Source organism: Sceloporus occidentalis, unplaced genomic scaffold (assembly GCF_023333645.1).
Source record: "Sceloporus occidentalis isolate IW3139 unplaced genomic scaffold, rSceOcc1.0.p SCAF_4, whole genome shotgun sequence".
In the NCBI taxonomy this organism is placed as follows: domain Eukaryota; kingdom Metazoa; phylum Chordata; class Lepidosauria; order Squamata; family Phrynosomatidae; genus Sceloporus; species Sceloporus occidentalis.
In genome coordinates this window covers 106,531,162-106,552,003 of record NW_028316984.1, presented here as the reverse complement: position 1 = coordinate 106,552,003, position 20,842 = coordinate 106,531,162, and the positions used below count along the sequence as shown (strand labels likewise).

The window sequence follows — 20,842 nt, the reverse complement described above, 5'->3', positions numbered from 1 at the left end:
GGCGCGTTCCGCAAGCCTCTTTTCAAAGTCAGAAAGAAGAGATGGTTCTTCTATTGGCTCTTAGATTATGTAAATGTGTTGTCTTACTTTGGGGAAGGTATTCATTTTTAGATATAGGAATTTCCTATCCTCAGTTTGTTACATTGTGTTCTAAGAGGGTATATGGAAACAGTACAAACAATTATAGCCTTGACTGAATCTGTTGTAAACATTGTCCCACCTGTGATATAGGCACATTTGCATGGCTGTTTTGCATGTTACATAGCCATGGTAAACTGCCAGGGTGAACACACCCTTAAAAGAAAATTACCAGCTGGGCTCTCACCCATCCTGTAGGTTGTCAGCAGGCACTCATGATGCCAAGAGTAGCACTAATGAGCAGATTAGCATATTTAGTTTTAAAATAAATTGCACACTGAATGAAACAGAATTTAAGCAGAAGGAAATGTTTCCAGTGTGCTGGTGGTTGCTAATAAGCAGTTGTGCTTCTTTAATCATAATCAGAGAGGGAGGAAAAACAGGGTTGGATTTGGATTTCTGATTAGTTAGTGCCTAACATTTTTCTATTTCTGGTTTCATTTGGGCATCTAAGCTCTAGTAATCACCTTGCTTTGGAAAACATAATGAAAGATGTAACATAATGAAGTACATTAAAATGCAATCCAGTTGTATTAAAATGGTTTCATTTGTTCCTATAAAAACTGTTATTGCTGTATTCTCAGATATTTCTCATTAATAAAACAGAAACTAAACAGCAACTATGAAACATTAACAGCTGTTGTTAAAAGGCAATTTAAACAGAAACAAGGCAATTTATTTTTTTTTCAAAACTGGTACAGTATGTAATGTCTGGAGAGAGGTTTTATGAATTAGACCCCTTACATCATAACCCATAAATCAATTAAACTGGAATGTTTGGATTTAAACCAATTTAGCTCCATTGACTCTAATGGCACTAAATCAGCTTATGTCCAGGTGTATTGCACAAGCTCTAGACTCTAGTGGGATGATCATTCATGCCTTGAATGTGGAACAAGATGAGATGCAAGTTTTTGAAATGAGATTACAACAAGAAACAGAAAGATTATTTAATTAAATCCATAAACCATGCCTATCATTTGTAGAGTGCATTTTTGCAAAATATATAGAGATTCCAAGATAAATTATAGCCTTCCAAACAAATCCACCTTTTTAAGCATTTTTTTTTGCACACTGGTTTTTGTTCTCTTGTATCCTGTTTTCTGTTCATTTGTCAGCTAGAATTATTTTCTTTTACGTCTCAGGCTTTTGGGCATGTATTCAAGTGAGACACTCCATGTTCTCTAATCACATGTTCATCTTAGCCCCTAGGCCATTCTTTAGATTCCTTTTCTTTTCTTTCTTTCTTCTTCTTCTTTCTTTATGTCTTTTTGTCTTTTCCTTTTATTTGAGTGGCAATGGAATACAGTAAATCAGGGATAATACTCAGCACTTTTGATGTAACCTGTTATCTTTGCGTTCAGGAAAGGTACAGCCAATTAGATTTGATTGAGAGCTGCTCCACAGCTACAGTTTTATAACTTAATGCCTACAACTTTGTGGTAACTTGTGTGCCTTTAAACTTTGTTTTGTCATTAAAGTTACTGTATCTTGGTGGGTTTTTTTTCTGGATTGGGGACTGTAATAAATAAATGGATGGATGGATGAATTTATAATGCAATGCAGAGGAAATGCTAATTTGTCAGTTCACCCAATCTGCTTCAGGACATTAAAGTGTACCAAAAGAAATAAAATAAGATATAAAAACATATGGCATGAATACGGGTGTGAGTCAAGCCTAAAACAGAAATGGTATGGTTATGATGAAATAGATCTTTAATTGCTGCATCGCTGTTTCATTGCTGCCAGTTTGAATTTCAGTGACCACTGAAATTTTTCAGATTTTCACTAGAAGGAAAAAATATTAGAAGAAAATCATGCTTTGCACTGGAAGAAAAGCATCACAAAACCTATTAGCCATTAAGGATGTATGAGCTGAATGGGCATGAAAATGATCATCAGAACGGACCCCTTTAGCATAGCAGCTAAAAAACCCAATAGCAATATCCACCTATTCATCCATAAAAGGGCAAGGCTTGTGATGTGGGACATGGTGACAAATGATTCTGAAATACTGGGTGTACCTATGAGAAAATGCTGGAGGCTGAAATACATTTATGTATTTTTAATGAGGAGATATCAAGCTGAATAATAGCAGCTTCTCTGTGGCAGACTCTGAGATACAAGAACTTAAATCAGAACTTTGAAAATAAAATCCTTCATAGGAAAAGTGCATCCTGCAGTATAAAACATGATGCAAGATGACACTTACAATGTGATGACAGTTTCGAATCCTAATTCTAAATGGCATAAAAATGCCCTGCAGGCTCATGCAGCATTCCCATTGTCAGTTATGTCAAAAGTGAGGACCTCAGAGGTATGGGATGGAATAGAGTATTGTACTATCAGTACTTGTAGACACTATTACAACAGCACTAGGGACACTTCCTGTCATGACTACTCAACTCTAATCTAGATATTCCTAAAGGAAAATGGCCTTACTAGTTTGTGAGTTGGTTGTCATATATTAGGTATTTATGTGAATTCTCACAGCCAATATTGCACATGGGCTCAATATTTCCAGAAATACAAAAGGGTCACAATTTTTATAAAATTCAGGAAATGTAAGAGTGGATGCATACCGTTCTTTTACTCTCTTGAAGTTGCCTCCCCTTTCTACTTCAACAAAACAGTGTAAAATAACATGGAATCTGAGCTATTTTTAAAAAAAAAAATTGCAGATTTATAGAGGGCAGCAAGTTCAAGTGTGGTAAATCCATTTTTTTAATGTGCAGGTTGGAATATCCTATGTATGGAATAAAAAAATCTAACCAAGCAGGACATTATATACAAGAAAAAATAACCCCACTAGTTTGCACTAGTTTGAGTCAATTCACATAGGTTTTAACTTTTATAGATCTTTTGAATGATCCATAAGTAATTATTTTCTAGCAGTATGTTGTTCATCACAGTGGGGAAAACTTGAAAGTTTGGGACAAAAAGGGGCTTGGAACTTAGTTGAAACTGGAAAAATATGTCGGGAGAAAGAATTCAACAAACCTTAATCAATGTTGTGAACATACTTACTAGTGAGGAAGCTCACCTGAAAGAGGTTCAACTTACGTATTTCTTAGTAAATGTGCATAGGATTACATAGCAAAGCTGCAATCCCTTTGAAAATTAATTTTGTATGGTTTTTCTTTTATAGTGAATCATTTTTCAGTTATAACACAAACATAAAAAGAGAAGGGGAAGGTGAAAAGAGTTAGTCTTACTGCTAGGTTCCTTCCCCCCCCCCCCCCCCCAATTTTCATGTTTATGCTATACCAGAGGAGCAGGGCTATCTATTTGAAAAGGGAGTATAATGCTATCAATGCTCACTATGCTGCTAAATATCAGTCACTGAGGAGCAAGTTGGGAGGGTACTGTTGTATTTGTGTCCTGCTTAGGGATGCCCAAGATGGATCTGACTGGCCACTGTGACAAACAGAATGACAGACTAAATAGATAAGTCACTGATCTGATCCTGTTAACCATGAAAACAAATAAGGAAGGGAAAGGGATTAGGAACAGGGAGAGATAAGGGAATGGGGCCAGCATTTGTAGGCTTTCTTCATTATCAGAAATTTCAGTTACCTTTATATTCAGTGAAACTGAGTTCATTTTAGGGTTCCCTTATGTGCAGTTATCTTATTTTTGACAAGTGAGGATAGATCTTTTTCCATAGGTGATTTATTGGCAAATGGAAATTATTATTTTTCTAGTATCCTACAAATCATAAATTTTGTAACCAGTATAAAACAAATGATCCATTTGGCTTCTCTAGGCTATCCAGTTTTTACTGTTGTTGTTGGGGCTTTCTGAGTTTGTGATGATCTTTAATAAATCATATTCAATCTTTTAAGGTTGTCAGACATTGTTTTTTTTCTTTTTTGAAAAGTTCAGTACACCACACATTAACTTTGACAAAGATATATCTTGCTCACTTTATATATGTTTTCATATAGGCATAAAACTATAGATAGTATTCATATTATTTAAATAATTCTTGATGTGTGGATATGACATGTTAAGATTGTTTCCATCTGAGTTGTAGCAGGTCTGAAGGAACTGTATAATAAAAGAACAGAAAGGAAGCTTACATCTTACTGGAACATTGACCTCACACACAGAAGATTTCACATTGAATTGGTACCAAGAAAAAGAAAAGAAGGAAAAATAGTTCTATTTGCCAAATAGAATGTTTCAACTGGTGGTTGTCTTTCTTTTAAAGAACATGGAACTCTAATCTGTATTGCATTCATGGGTTTAGTGCCCAGATGATCGGAGGGTTTCAAGTAGTTTTCAAGTACAGTAAGCAGCTTGTTGAGCCCAGTGGTTACAAATGAAAAGCTTCTTTAATGAATTCCTCAGAAAGTGTTAACCTCCTCCCTCCCACGCTTGCTTTTTTGTACAGTGAAGTTTGTGTGTGTTTTCTCCTTTTCAGTGGAGATTAACTGTACTGTTGCTGTAAGGAAACATTTGAGTAGGGCAGAATAAAATATCATTAAAAAAAATAATTATACACATTGACTTTTCTCCAACTCCTGCTAGAATTACTTTGTCCTAATCTCAGGAAACCAGCCACTAAAAAACAAGCCCCCAAACCTAAAGGAGATTTTACATACAAAGCAAACAAAGTGCTGAAATGTCATGATCCAAAGATATATTTAATGTTTTAGTACTCAACATTTCAAAGCTATTATGTTTCTCTTTTGCTCTCTACATTGTTTCTTTCTAACCAATACTGAGAATTTTGTTGAGTTTCTTTTTTCCTACGGTTGGGGTGAGGGAGTCTTAGCAGAGGTCCATTAATCTTTATAAATGTGTATATATGCTTTCCCCATTGTTTGTAGTAGTTTTTGGATACAAATAGTATAAAAAGGGCCTAAAGAAGCAAGGACAATTGTTAGTCCTGACTAGAGAAGAGCTTTTGAATTAATTCATTTTACTTATGTACTGACTCAGCATTCAACAACTGACTCATTGGGTCTACTCCGTGGGATTCAATGGATCTACTCTAGCTGTGATGAAGCAACAGAATGCCAGCCCTGATCTTACTATGTAAAAACCTTATCTATTTATTCTGTTTTTGTGTCTCTTTTTATCTCACTGCCCATTTAGGTGCAGACTTTGATATCCCATAGTTTTTTGTGGGTTTTTCAGGCTAAGTGGCCATGTTCTAGCAGAGTTTCTTCCAGACGTTTCACCAGCATCTATGACTGGCAGCTAGCCACAGATGCTGGCAAAACGTCAGGAAGAAACTCTGCTAGAACATGGCCACTTAGCCTGAAAAACCCACAAAAAACTATGGATGCCGGCCATGAAAGCCGTTGACTTCACTTTGATATCCCACATTGGTTTTTGCATTGATTTTCAGAGAGGGGGTGTTCTGGATATATTTTGTGTGGATGGTAGCCTCTTAAAATTGTGAATCTTATATTTTATTGTTTTGTGCTGTAAACCACCTTTGGGAAAAGGCGGAATATAAATAAATAAATAAACAAATTGTTGTTGTTGTTGTTGTAACCTGTTAACTTATGGTGACCCAATGAATTTGATTGGGTTTTGTTAGGCAGGGAATACTCAGAGATGGTTTACCATTGCCTTCATCTGCATATACTTTACTGCCCCTGGTAATCCTTGGAGGTCCCCCATCAAAGTATTAACCAAGCCAGTCCCTGCTTAACTTCTAAGATCAAATGGGATCTGATGCCTTCAGTGTATTTAGTCTGTGCGTTTTCTAGTGTTACATGAAACAAACAGGAAAAATTTCACAGAAAATAATGAGTGGTATTAATTTTCAAACAATTGGTTTGGCTTGCAAAATTCCTTGTGTAATGCTAAGACTTCCAAGATTCAAGAAGTCCATGTCAATATGCAAAGGAAAAAACGGTAGAATGGAAGCATAAAATGGAAAATAGGAGGGTGGCAGAATGCATCTAGTAACACCTTCCAAATGAATTGGTTCGTATCAGCACAAGTTTTTATAAAATATTAATTCAGTTCTGCAAATGCACTGATGGGGTACAATATTACAACCCAGGTATTTAAATGCAGTTACACAATTTTAGGAGTGAGAATACAGAAAGACGTCCTAGAAGGGTAGAGGAGTTTTGGAATCTCTCAAGGAAGTAATCCAGTGGAAAAGCACTCTGCACGGTCTGTTACTTGCAAGGCAGCTGCTCCACATAATAGCTTATTGAAAGGAGCAGCAAGAAAAGACGTAGGCAGGATTAGCTCAGCTGGTAAGCAGAAACAGCAGGAGAAGCAGCTGATGCCAGGGCAACTGATGTGAAGAGAACACTGAGGCCAGAAGATGAGGTAGTCCTATAAGCTCAGTCACTTTCAAAAGGGGGGCAACACATCTTGCTTCATAGCTGGTTACAGTGACCATTCCACTGTCTGTGTCTCTTATATTAAGAAGCCATTTGATGGCATTAGTGTGCTGTCATAGGGTGTAATCCACATCCCACTGAAGGCCAGTGTCAGAAGTCTCATTAAAAAGAGTGATCATGGATTTCGTCCTTTCACAGTTGTTTTAAGCTTTTGATTTCTGTTTTGAACTTCCAAATCTTGAAGCAGTCATGTCAAAAATGTGTTACTTTTGCACTTCAGTGGATTTCATTTTGAATGAAAGTCTCAAGATATCATAGCTGTCTTTCCCTCATTTTCAGCTCTTCCTCTTTATGCAGCACTACAAGAAGAATCACGCAGGTGCCAATTAGCCAATAGTAGGGGGAGGGGGGAATCAGGAATAGCACAAAAAGAGAAGACAGAAGAGGGCACCAGTTGGCATAAATGTGCATAAGCTAATTTGCAGATATATGAGATGCCTTTTGTGTAATAATTTCTATTTACATAGAAATGCAATACGTCTCACTATATTTACTGGATTTTATTAATTATTCAGATTCTAAATGTCTCTTTGTCCATATGGATACCAGGAAGGAGTAAAGCTATAATTAAAACAAAACAAAACAAAAAAGCCCCAGATGTTAGTTCAAGACAGAAGAAAGCTGGAAAACAATAAAACCAAAAGAGCCAGCTCATCTTAAATTGTCTTGGCAAAGAAAATGGCACTGACCTGGTGCCAAGGTGATTGCATTATGTTTGCCAGGGGCAGTTCACTGGTATTGGGGATTTCTCAGGAGTTGTAGTGCCACAATGGAGGGGCTCTCTTCCTTGTTGATATATAATTACTGCATGGCGGAGGGGGGGTTGATGTCTCCATGTAGACGTAAAAGATCACAAAGATAAAAAGTTTGAGAACCACTCTATTAATGAACTAAGAAGGTGGGATAAAGTACATTTAATCTAGCCTACTTACTTCTGGTCAAAAGCTGGATGGAAGATAAGCCCTGGCACCATAATGGCTGGGAAATAATAAGAAAATGAATTAAGTAAATACAGTCAGCCCTTCTCATACACAGATTTTTTATACAGATTTTTTATACAAGCATCCACGGTTTGAAAATGTTCAAAAAAAGTATAAATTTCAAATATCAGACCTTGATTTTCAGCTTTTTATAAGGGGCACCCTTTTGCTATATCATTATATTTAATGGGACTTGAGCATACACAGATTTTGTTTTCCACGGGGGATCGTGGAACCAAACGCCAGCGTATAACAAGGGTCTACTATATATAGACAACTCTATAGAAAGTCTTTGTAAGTTGCAGCAACAAAGCAATTTAGCCTTGCAAATTGTATCAAGCTGCTGCTCTACTTTCTGAGCTGGAAATTTGCTCCTCTTGCCCATAGTGCAGTCCACTGAAATTGGAGAATTGGCACCGACCAGGCGATTACCCATGAAAATTGGAGGCCAACAGCTAGACCCTGAGATCTGGCAATCCTAGGTACATAACTGCTTTTTGTTTACAGGCATGGAGCAGAAAGGAAGAAGGCTTAGGGGGGATACAGATGGGCAGAAAGGGGTGGCTCATGGCTTGCAAAATGGGGCACAAACTTCTCTCTCTCTCTCTCTGCCCTCCAGGATTTCCAAGCTCATGGATTGCAAAAGGGATGACAGACCTCTCTCTTTTTCTTTGCACATAACCCCTAGGATTCCCAAGGCTCATAGCTTGCAAAAGGAGGGGGAGACAGACCTTTTTCTCTCTCTTCTCTTCACCCCCAGGATTCCCAAGGCTCATGGCTTGCAAAAGGGAGGACAGATCTCTCTCTCTCTCTCTCTTTCTCTGCACATAACCTCCAGGATTTCCAGACTCATGGCTTGCAAAAGGGAGGGCAGACCTTTCTCTCTCTCTTCTCTTCACCTCCAGGATTCCCAAGGCTCATGGCTTGCAAAATGGGGGACAAAACTCTCTCTCTTTCGTTGCACATAATCTTCAGGATTTCCAGGCTCATGGCTTGCAAAATGAGGTACAAACCTGGGCATACTCTCTCTCTCCCTTGCCTCAGCAGCTGCTTGGCTGCGGGGGAAGGCTGATCTCTCTCTCACCCACACAGATATGGAGGGGAGAGAAGAGAGTGCACCAGGGACTCAAACGGGAAGCTGTTGCAAGATCCCTGGCTATAGGGGAAGGTGGGCACTTCTTTCAGGAAATTTATAAGCCGTATTAACTTATTGCCCCGTATATAAATCTACCCATGATTTTGAAGTCCATATTGGGGCATAAATTTCTCAACTTATAGTCGAGTACATACAGTTCTTATTCGTTTTAAGGGTTTTTTTAACCAAAAAAAAAAAAAAAAAAGAGTTAACTTGTCATGGAAACATTGGAGGTATTCACTTACACATGAAAAAGTAACCAAAAGGTAAAAATGTGAAAATATCAAATACAGTGCAATTTCACAGAACGGCATATCAAGTATTATGTAAAACACAAGGATTGTTGGTGTGAAAAAAGTCTCTGCTGATGTTCCCATGCTTCTGTTTCTTTATCTGGAACTCTTCTGCATGTAGTTGAGACTATAAATAACACATATCTTATAAGGCTGCATCTCTGAATCTTAGTTATGTGTATCGTTCTGTCTTCTGGGCCTGACACAATTACAAGAAGATGTTCTCATGATTGGCCTCAATCAAAATCTGATTGGAAATAACCTTTGCTTCTTTGCATGCCTCAACCCTAAGAAGGTAACTTTTATACTGGCACATATTTGTAAGTTTCACTTTTAATCTTACTTGCAAATTATGAAGAGTTACAGCTACAAACTGATTTTACAAGTTATATGATATTTAACTTATGAAATAGATAGAAAGTCTACTTTTCAAAAACTACAGGGATTCTTTGAACATCAAACAGACAAGATGAAGTATTTTGTTATTGTCAGTTTCAGCTGCATTGAAAAGGAATAAGACAGTGCTTGTAAAAAATTCCATTTTGTGAATGACCGCAGAAAGTATTGGATTTCAAGGGATTTGATTAGATTGTTTTCTTCCTGTGTTCTGTAGAAGATCATTCACTGATTAAATAGCAGCCGTGCTGATGTTTCATGTAATACTGTGCTTGGTTGCAAATGCCAGGATAGGCCTATTTTGAATGAACTAGGGCGCGTTACAGAGCTCCGAAAAGCGGTGCTCTGCCTGTGCCATCATTACCTGCGCCGTGAAGCTCCAGCGACCAAACCACAAGGCTTCCCGGCACAGCTAAAAAGAAGTGCCAAAATGGTGATTCTTCTTGCGTCACGGAAATGACGTGACGAGGCGCCAATGGCGCACTCGACGTGTCATTTTCGTGACACTATGTGCGGACGCTAAGCGTCCGGCATGTAAAAATGGCCACGCCCTTGCGTATAGGGCGCAGCCATTTTTACGCCCCCGTCACGTGCTAGGGGTGAGGCCCGTATGGACGCTAGGTGATGGGGGCACCGCAAAGGTTATATAAATTCTAACATTAGGTAATAATAATAAATTATAAAGAGAGCAACATTTCACAGATCAAGTGGCAGTTATGACTTAGGAAATCATCACTGCACTAAACCAGGATTATATTTTCTGCTCGCCTTCTATCAATACAGATGGAGCAATTTATTTTTGTTCTCTTGTCTTTGACTAATTTTTTACTTTGACTAGTAAAGTTGCCATGTTAGCTAGTCTTTTGTAGCATAAAAAGGAATAAGGGAGCTGCTGCACTGCATCTGAAGAAGTGGGTTTATATTTACAAAAGTGTGTGCTAAAATAAAAATCAGTTAGTCTCAAAAGGTGCTGCTATATGCCATTTTTTCCTCCCCATCCTTTCCTTTGACTAGTTTTACCCACTTATGTATAGATCATACTAATCACTTTACCATACATATGTTCAGCAGAGCAGTTCAGCAGAGCAATTCAATCATGATGTCAGATGGAGATTAAGGAACCTGATGTAATTAGAGTTTGGCTACGTTCTTGTGAGGTTTGAACTGTACAGTCCCTAGTGTAAGCACAAGGTTATTACACAGAGGGACAATACCCCACTTTTGGAACCAAGTAACTGCAGAATTCCTGAGGTAATTTTTACAGTAGCTCTGTGATTCTTAAGCTTCTCTGACCAGGTTTGGAGCAGAGCTAATCCAAGACATTTTGCCTTCTGGAGTACCATAATCCATCTCCCCACTCCACTAACTCAGCCAGCCAAATTCTTTTGGCACAAGAGACAGGAAATCCCACAAGCCCTTCTCCTTTCTGGCAGGAAAAATAAAAGAATAAATAATTGACAAGTACTGTTCTTAGGTGAACTCCAAATCTGCAGATTTGCAATGAGATCGTATTGGATGCTGGCAGAGTGCAGGTTGAATCTCCCTTACACAGAGTTCCAAAATACTCTGAAACCCAAATCTTTATTTATGGTCGGCTGATATAGGTTCAGTTTACACAAACTTTACTTCATGCACAAAATTATATAAAATACTTTATGAAATTACCTTCAGGCTATGTATATCAGGTGTATATGAACATAAATGAATTTTGTGTTTAGATTTGGCTCCCATCTCCAGGAAAGCTCATTCTATACATATATGCAAATACAGATATTCCAAAAAAAAAAAAAAAAAAAAACCCTCCAAAATCCCAAACCCATAACACTTCTGGTCTCAAGCATTTTGGATAAGGGGAACTCAAATTTGTATTTGGTTTATTTGTTTATTTATTTGATTTGTACCTTACCTTCCTCCCAATATGGTACCCAAAGCAACTTATACATGTAAGTGGTACAAAAGAAGCTTTAAACAGTCAGTCCAATGAAAACATTGATTTAGAAACAATTAAAATCACATTCAATATATATTGCATTTAAACAGCAGCATCCCCATTTACACATCCTTCTACAATCCATGTGTATTTCCTTGTGTAGTTCCTGACTGGGTATTATCTCAGTGTAAGTCACCAAGATGATTCTGGCTTGAAGCAGCTGCTTCATTCTGCCTAATAATAATGGGAGTCCTGGGCCCTTTTTGTATAGGCCAAAAGGTCTAACCATCACTACAACCTCCATTCTGCATTATATTGTTCAGACTGTGCATGACCCAAACCCCAGTTCTGGTGTGATCTGACTGGACGAAGTCCAGCACATTCTACCCCAGAACCGGGAAATAACACACTTAACACACTTTGAAATAATACACCTGTTGCTTCAAATCTTCTGGAAACATCCAGAGCCCTCTGTTACTGCACCATAGTGGCTGTCTACACAGTTATCCTGCTGGGCCACCTGGCACAGCCACCTCAGTTCATGGTCAGGAACAGAAGACCAGGTAGCAGAGGCAAGTCAGGGCAGCTGTGCATCCAGGAGTATCTTGGCCAGTGCAGGCAAAGCCCTGGTATAGAGTAACTACCTGAGTTTAAACACAAGCTGAGCCTATTTGTATTTAATTTGTAAGCCTGCTTGCAACTCATGTGACTGTAGGCAAAGACTTCCACAAATTCCATGGGCTGTGGGGGACAGGGAGGCTTACAGAAACTTTTAAAATAATTTTGCCTACATTATGCACAAAGTCGGGGAGCATCTCCAAACTTCATCAGAATTTATACAGTTCATAGAGTTGGAAGAGACCTCATGCCCAAGGCTGTGACAGTTTTGAAATGAACTATGAAAGCTGCACCATTACCTGGAACATTTTGGAAGTAAGGGTCCACATAATTCTGTGTTACCTGTAGTTAATCTCTTAATGAAGCCCCCCTGCCCCTCCCCCCAAAAAACACTGAAACATTTTGTATACCTATTTGTATACAAAAGTTTCCATAGCAGGTTGACACAAAACACATCATGGAAACAGTGACATTAAAGGTGGGGAAACCCTTTAGCATCTGAAATTCTGCTCAGCTGTAGTGCTCTAAAATCATATGTGTCGAGTTTGAGAAAATTACATTTTTGAGCTACCAGAATTCCCAGAATCATCTAGTAGCCATGCTACCTGGAGAATAGTAGTTCCAAAAAGGCAACATTTCTCAGCTTTGTGTATATGAACCAGAGTTTTCTAGCCCCACATACCAATTGATCCCCCTTCTCAATTGAAACACTGAGTCAAACATTTGAAGTAACTGAAAGAATCCAAGCCACATGCTCAGATCACTTTTGCCAAACTCCTTGCTCTCTCTGGCTAGCAGCAGTAATTTACAACAGTTTAGTTTTCTCTTTAGCCAGCTTTATTGTCTTATAATGAAATTTTATATTGGAGCAGAGTTACAGCATGTAACAATGTAAAACTCTGAGGATGTTGATATTTGATGCAGTCTATAATTACAACAGAAGAGAACAAGCAAAAGCAGTTCAAATTTAGCTCATCGTATCATACACTTTTAAAGCAAAGATAATAGTATCCTCTTTTGTATAGATCAGAATTAGTAAAGTGGGGCACTATAGATGTTTTTGGACTACAACTCCCAGCATTCCCCAATACTGGCTGTGCTGTTCATTATGTATGCTAAAAACATCTGGATAGTTACATTTTGTCCAACCCTTTTACAGGTAAAGGTTTGGATGGCATTGTTGGAAAACCTTGCTCAATGAAGCATTCAAGAATTCTACTAGAACAATGGGGCTTTTACACTTGCATGCTTCTACCTTCTACATACATTTCTCTAATTTTCCCTATTTGCTCAATCAAACCATAGTAGTGCATAGTCCTCAATGTATCCATGTATCTAAACAACCAGACCATGGCTGTTTCCACATTGCAGAATTAATGCTGTTTGACTCTGCTTTAACTGTCATGGCTCCATCCTGTGAAATCATGAGATCTGTAGTTTTGTTGTGAGACCAGAGCTCTCTGATGGAGAAGGCTAAATTTATTATGGCATCAGAGCTCTCTAAACAGAGAAGGGTAAATATCTCACAAACTACAAATCCAAAAATGCCATGGTGTAGAGCCATGGCAATTAAATTGCACTGTAGATGCAGCCCATGGTGAAATAGAACCTCCCAAGAATGTCATTGCGCTTTTAAAAGTCTTGTCTCTGTCTCTTTGGCCCCATACAGATAGGCCAAAATAAAGCGGCTTCAGGTCACTTTGGAGGTATGCTATTTAAATGATGCATGCATACCAAGAGTCCGGAAGCCACACCAAAGTCATGCTCCGGTCCTTAGGAATGGAGCATGGCTTTGGCGCAGCTTCCGGACTCTTAGGAAGCATAATTGAAACAGCATACTTCCAAAGTGACCCGAAGCAGCTTTATTTTGGCCTGTCTGTATGGGGCCTTTATCTCTCTCAAGATGGTGAGTGCTAGCTCTGCTGAGCTACTCCTTTACTTGAAACTTACCTCTATTAAGGCTGGGCTTAGGCAAAGTATGTATATATGTTCTTAATGCACATTTCAATTAATTAGTAAAGTTTTTAGCTGAGTAATTTGCATCCTCCCTTATTGTGCAGAACCTACTCTCAGAGGGACCCAAGAGCTTCAGCATTTTCACTTGCATGCTCTAATGAAAGAGACTGGTTCTTAATTGAACAAGTCTTCGTCTTTCCCACAGAAGGGGCTAACGCTTCAGGAATCCACCATCAATCCAACATGCAGAATGATATATTTGCATCCACAGATTGTGCACACATGTCAACCTCATCAAGTGGGACATTAGTTTCCATATGATTCAGTCAAGATGTGAGAGACTTAGCAATTTTAAATGTTCTCTCCTTTCCTGTGGAACCCCATGAAGGGTTTCCCAACCCTCTGGGACAGAGGGCTCCATGGAGAGCAGGGTAGTGATATCCATTCTGCATGGCAGACTGACAGAACTGTTATTTTAAATTAATCAAATTATTAATTTGTTTATTTAACACACATACTCCCATTTATCAATCATTTCAAGGCTGTTTATAAAAGCTAAAATAATAACAGTAATAGTACTGATAAACAAAGTAAGTGAAACAAACCATAGATGAAGCATGAATGAACTTAAAATGTTGGGAAAGAAAAAAAAATGTAAAACACCATTGAGACTTTTTTTAAAAAATTCCTCTCTGCAGTCATGTAACAAACATTTCCGATAGCCTGAAAATCACTAAAATTCATGTGTGGGATTGCAGTGTAAACGGTTAATATTTTGCAAATCTGGTCATTTAAAGCAATAAAAAAGAAATTTGAGCTCTGAAAATGAGAATATATAAAAGTAATTGGAAATGAAACTTAATTGAAACTAGTTGAAATGATGTCTGTTTAGATATGATGCTGCACTTATTTCTGATAATTGTGATTATATGACTTATATTGTGTTTGCATATGCATTTTTGTGACTTGATGCAACATGCAAAATGTTGTTGTTTTATTGTTGTTGTTATAATAAAACTGTACAAGTGGAAAGCAAGCCTTTTTTTACCATAGTGGGTCTTCCTTCTAAGGCCCGTTACAGATGGGCAAATAGTACGTGTGTAGCGCGTACTAGGATTAGGAACGGGCGTGACTTCTTCACACCCCTAACCCTAGTACGTGCTCTGCGCGTACAAAATGGTGGTGCCCTATACATAAGGGGGGCGCCATGTTGACGTCACAGACACATAGCGTCCAGACGTCACACCGCGGAAATGACGCTGCAAGTGTGCCATTGGCTCCTCGCTGCATCATTTCCGTGGCGCAAGAAGAAGCGCCATTTTGGCGCTTCTTCTTAGTGGTGGCGGGAAGCCTCACAGTTTGGCCACTGGGGCTTCTCACTGCCGCTAATGATGGCGCAGTCAGACCGCCGCTTTCCGGCGGTCTGTAACGCGCCTAAGTAAACAGAATGGGATTGCATTGTACAGTCAAACCTTGACTTTCATGGGTTTAACCTTTGCAGGTTTCATTATTCACAAGTTTGCCACCAATAATTAAATAATATTTTTCCCCTTTTAGACTAGACTGCTTCTGCCTTTGGAATGAACAAGCACAAGCAGTCTTCAAGGCCCTGCCGTGTAACTTGTGCTCTTTAATTCCGAAGGCAGAGATGAGAAAGAGGTTTCTCTTCACTCCTTTCAAAGTCAGAAGTTGATGACTGACAGGCTTCCCTGGATTCAAAGGAGCAAAGAGAAACCTCTCTTCCTTCTCCTCTCATGCCAATAGAGAAAGGGGCACCCTTGGCTTCTGCTTTTGGAAGGAACAAAAGGAAGAACCTTTCTGTTCTTGCTCATTCCAAATTACAGTTCCCAGAATCCCATAGCATTCAGCCATGGTAGTTGATGTGGTGTCAAATGGAATTATTTCTGCAGTGGAGATGCAGCCATAGTAGGGCTTCTGATTTGTGATTAGCCAGCCAGGTTCTTAATCCAGGCTGTGCACCTCACTGGACTCCCTTCTCCTTGGCTCTACTTTCCAGAATAGGCTTTCTCCTGACTTGTCTTCTGCCTTTGCTATAGCCACCAAGAGTTCTGAAAGAATCTTGTTTGTCTCATGCTGAAAAAGAGATAAGATTGTGGAGTATATGTTGTGTTTTCCTCTTGTTCTTACACTCCATAACACCTTCCAGGAACAAAGCAAATATTTTGTCCTTGGCAGCTGCCATAGAGAAATACAAAGTGCATTTACAAAATTGTTTTTATATTTCAAGCAGATGTATTGAAGGTGCTACATTGTTCATTCCTTCCACTGTTCTCACTGTGATGATGTTTAAAAATAAAAAAAGGATGCATTCATCTTGATCCTCTCAAGGCTTTGTCAAACCAGATTTGAGGATAATCATGAAGCAAGAACACTGCTTGTGTGAAAAGATAACACAAAGTTTATTGATTACAGTAATAGAAAACAGATTTAGATAATAAACTATTAAAGCAAAGGGTTGCTTGCAAATTTTTATCAGTGTTGCTATAAAGCCTTCCTGGTTATGACTGGGAGCTACTCCAGAGCACAACCTCTTCTTCCTCTAAAGAGAAAGCCATAAAAACAAATCTGCCTTGCTATGGATTTTTTATGTTTGTCTGGTAAGTCCTAGACACTGTCAGAAATTGCCAGAAGGAGAAAAACAAAAGCAAGAGAAAATCCCATGCAATAGAGCAGAGGAAGAGAAGCTCAGTTCTCAAGGAAGAAAGTATCCTCACTCTTGTCTCAAGAGTGAGGTAACTAGAGGGAGAGATTCCCAAAATATGGTACCAGTTTGTACCTTATACTATATATGCCAGTCTCCATCTCTGTAATGTGTTGGAGCAATAATCTACAGAAAGACATCATGCTAATGCCTGGCACTGGGTGAAACTCTTTTCTTTGTGAGGTGTTGAACAGAAAAGGTGGTCACACTGCCCCCACCACTTTATTTTTCAGATATAACTGCCTTGTTTGAACTTTTTATTTGAATTTGTGTAGTGGTGTGTACTTTGGCAATTTAATCATTTCCTTGCCACTATGGTGCCATTGCATCCTCACTGTATGGCACCAACCTGGTAGGGTACCAGAGCAGAGAGAAATCTTCTCAGACCAAGCACCAGAAGTATTTGCTGCACAAATCTCCTGGCGAATTCTGAGAGAGGAACTAGCTGGCCCAAACCACATCCTACCTAGTAACTGAGTTGTTATGGAATAAGGCAGGACTCAAGCTCCACAGCAAAAAATCCATAGTTTAGTGGCATGGAAGGTGATCATTAATGCATTATTTCTGCATGCAAAAATCCACATTTGTGATGGTGTTATGACAGAATGACACCAGGACACCAGTGATACCATGGGATAGGGCAGAATTCGATGGTGGGCTTGCTCCATCATTATGTCACCATAGTGCCTCACTGTGATAAGACTCACTGTTATTAGTAAGAGTGCAGGGTGAACCTTCAGCCAGCTGAGAGAAAGTTCACTTGGAATTATCACCATCCTTTAAGGAAACTTGAACAGCTAGGACAGGGTTATTTTGCAGATGGAGGAAACAGCTGTACAATGGATTCACCTTGTTTAGGCTGCATCTCACATAAAGTGTACATTATTTAGCTGGGGAAAAGATGAAAGTAGAACCATCCTGAAAACTGAACATTTTTTTCAGAGTGAAATAAAGGCAAGTGTGAAGGTGCATAAAAAATTCATTTTTTCTCTGTTTCCATTTGTAACATTGTTTATTTTATAAAGTCATTGGACTTTTTAAAATGTGTGGCTCTTCTTTCATTCCATTTTTAAAGGAAATTACTATATGCCTTGTAATCCATTTTCTTAGTTGCTTTAGTATTCATTTGCAAAAGTAAATTGGTTCATCTAGTTACTTATATGGAATGTATAAACTAAAATTTAGGCACTGAGTATATTAATTAATACACACACTATATTATAGAGCTATAGAAATTTTATGGTAGGAATGTGGTTAGCATTCATTGAGATGAAAAGCAATCCTTATGTCTCCAAAATGCCGATTATGCTGATGAAGCTGAGCAAATCCTCACTTGCATTAGAAATGTTTCATTTACTTTCTTGCCTGAGTAATTTAGACTCTATAATTCTTCCACGTTCCATGACTTGTGGATGCACAGTTTTATTGCTACATTATTTTTTATATTTTAGCTGTTATTTATAGTAGTTTTGTTTCCTTTCTGATATTGATTACTAATTTTAGTATCTTTCTAAGGGGCTTTTGCAGTGAGGAGTGATGCATCCATTGAATGAATGAACAACTGCACAATGTGCTGTTTTGTAGTGACCTTACAGTTTTTTAGCCACTGAAAAAGTGCTATGCCTGAAATACACATTTGTATGGCTTTCATCACAAAGCAGCATATTTATATAGTCAATGGACTAATGTGCACATTTAGCAACAAAGTATATGCAGCATATGTTGGTTATGACAGCGGACATCTGGCTTGGTCCAGCTCCAAGCATTCAGTGTGTTCCGTAAATGTGACATGCATCCGTATGTGTTATCCTTGCACAATGCTGACCTCTTAATTTTTAGAGTTTAGTTGTTGTTATGTGGCTTCAACGCATTTCTAATTTATGGCAATCCATACAGTTTTCTGGGGCTGTGTGTGACTTGCCCATAGTCACCAGTGGGTTTCCATGCCAAGAGGAGAATCAAATCCTAGTCTCCAAAGTTGTACTCCAACACAAAACCATTACACCATGCCATCTGTACATTATTCCTGCTTCTTAGGAATAAGAACTGCACATGGCACTTGTATTTAAAAATATGTAGTTTCTTGTTTACTGTGATGAAGAAGTATGTTTTTGATCAACAGCTCACACTGGATGACATCTTGCACTATAAAGAAATGCTTAGGGTATTGTATGTGTACATTTGTGCCAAAACTAAATCATGATCATGATCTACTACTACTTCTAGCAAATGTGTATGCAAGAATATTCAGGATGTTAATATTGCTATGCTTTGTCCAATGAATGTATTGGAGGCACTGAATGGATGTCAAATAAATAAATTGCCAGACTTCCACAGAGTAACTCAGTCAGTCAGTTTTTAGTTATAAATAATTGCCTTATTATAAAGTATTTTTGGAAGACTGAGCTGCACATTTACTTGGCATGGATACATGGAATAGTCCTTTGAACTGTTTACCCAGAAATGTGTCCTGCTAAGTGAAATGAGGCTTACAACTAAGTAGAAGAGATTTATTTGTATTTATTAGGAAATACAAATTCTCTACTGCCATGCAACTCATAGCAGGGTAGGAAAACAACAGCTGTGAGCAAGGAGGGAAATATGAGGATACAGAAAGAATTTCTATGAAACAGGTGTGAAAATAAAATATATAAAATATGATGCTGAGGGAGAAAAAATAAAGCTGCCACATTGGTTTGGGCTTGGCTATGTTTCCCCCCCCCCCTTACAGATTGGCACAGCTTTCTGATTTTTTGGGGTGGGGTGAGGGGGAGTATTATAGGAAAAAAATGAGTTAGTCTGTTGCAGCAAAAACAACAGAGAATGTTGTGGTACATTTTAAATCAGTTAACTTTTTTATTTGGCATAAGCTCTAGATAGCAAGGGCTCAAGCTATCCTGCCCTTGGTGGGTGAAGAAATACAACTGCTGCCCCCATCTTTCAAATGTTTGCCTGCTGTAAGAGGCAGGTCTGAAGAAAGGGGAGCAGCCTCGCTGTGCAAATGACTGTGTAAGGGCTGTGCAAGGAAGAGAAGGCAGCATGGGATTCAGGCAGTGGGCCAAAATGTGCTTCCACATAGAAGTCTGTATACTACATTCCCATCACATTAGCTTCCCTTGGTAGTGAAGCTTATAAAAGTTCCTATCCCTAATTTTCTAATTTGGATTCCCACCAAATTAGCTTCTCATGGTAGTGGAACATACAGAAGTGCTTCCAAAATGTATGTTAATTCAGATGCTGCTGCATGTAATAGGAAACAGCCTTTTTGCTGTTTTGGCCCTAGTGTGTTTGAGTTAGCCTGCACCCTGATAATATTTTAATAATTAAACTGAGATCCAACAAGGAATATAGCTCCTATATTATTCTTATTTATTCATTCATTTGGCTTTTTATTGCAGAGTATTTTAAGAGAAATGGCAATTAATCATTCTCTGTGTTCCTGTTTTCAGCTAAATTTTTGGCTTTTATGTAGTTAAGAGAAACAGTACACATTCGAGGCTTCCTTTGCTTTATATCTTGTACACAAATAGTATTAGTTATTAAATTGTTTATGCTCTGATATAGCACTTTGAGGTTTGATAGTTGTTCTTAACTTCCTTTGTATTTCTTGTACAGAAGAACTCAAAGAGAAGCTAAAACAATACGTTGATGAAGTGAATGCACGGAAACCTGGGTTCATCAAGGTGGTTCGACACAACAAACAAGAGGGGCTGATTCGGTCTCGCGTTAGTGGCTGGAGGGCAGCCACAGCTCCAGTAGTTGCGCTCTTTGATGCACATGTAGAATTCAACGTGGGATGGTATGTGTCTTGCTTCTTCTGGATCTGTCTCATTTCATGGAGTTTGTTTCCCATTGCTCAGAAATTACAGGAGAGTGTTACATAAGGAGCTACTAATGTTATGTTAAATATAGACAGTGGATAACATTTTTTTAAATCTCCCCCAAAATGAATTTCTGTTTATTAAGTCCGGTGTAAGTTTTGGCCATTGATTTAGAGAGCTAATGAATGTATCTCAAACAAAACAAGGCATGCTTTCCTAGAAGCTATCAGAAGTTTCAGAAAGTATTCTCCTTGAGTTCTGGAGGACTGGAATGATGAACAAACCAGTGCTTCTCCTTTTGGAGTCAGTAGAAAGGTTCTTGCCCTCTGAATTGGCTTTCTCATATGGTCATGTAGCCAAATTTGACTATGAAATACCATAACATCATCAAGGTGATTATTTGACTCCTCATGTGTTTGGTTTCACCCATTGGAGCCATTACTAGTGCCAGTGTAACAGCCAGTGAATGCTATAGA

The 20,842-nt window shown here is 38.5% G+C and overlaps 1 protein-coding gene across 2 annotated transcripts in view; it reads left to right on the top strand.

Moving 5' to 3' along the window:
- The window catches only part of GALNT18 (polypeptide N-acetylgalactosaminyltransferase 18), a 407,674-nt gene that overhangs the window by 276,257 nt on the left and 110,575 nt on the right, over positions 1–20,842 (top strand). For both annotated transcript variants that reach the window (XM_089521185.1, XM_089521184.1), the window contains exon 4: positions 20,161–20,344. In XM_089521185.1, coding sequence (XP_089377311.1) covers positions 20,161–20,344 — 184 coding nt within the window. The remainder of the gene's footprint in view (positions 1–20,160; positions 20,345–20,842) is intronic.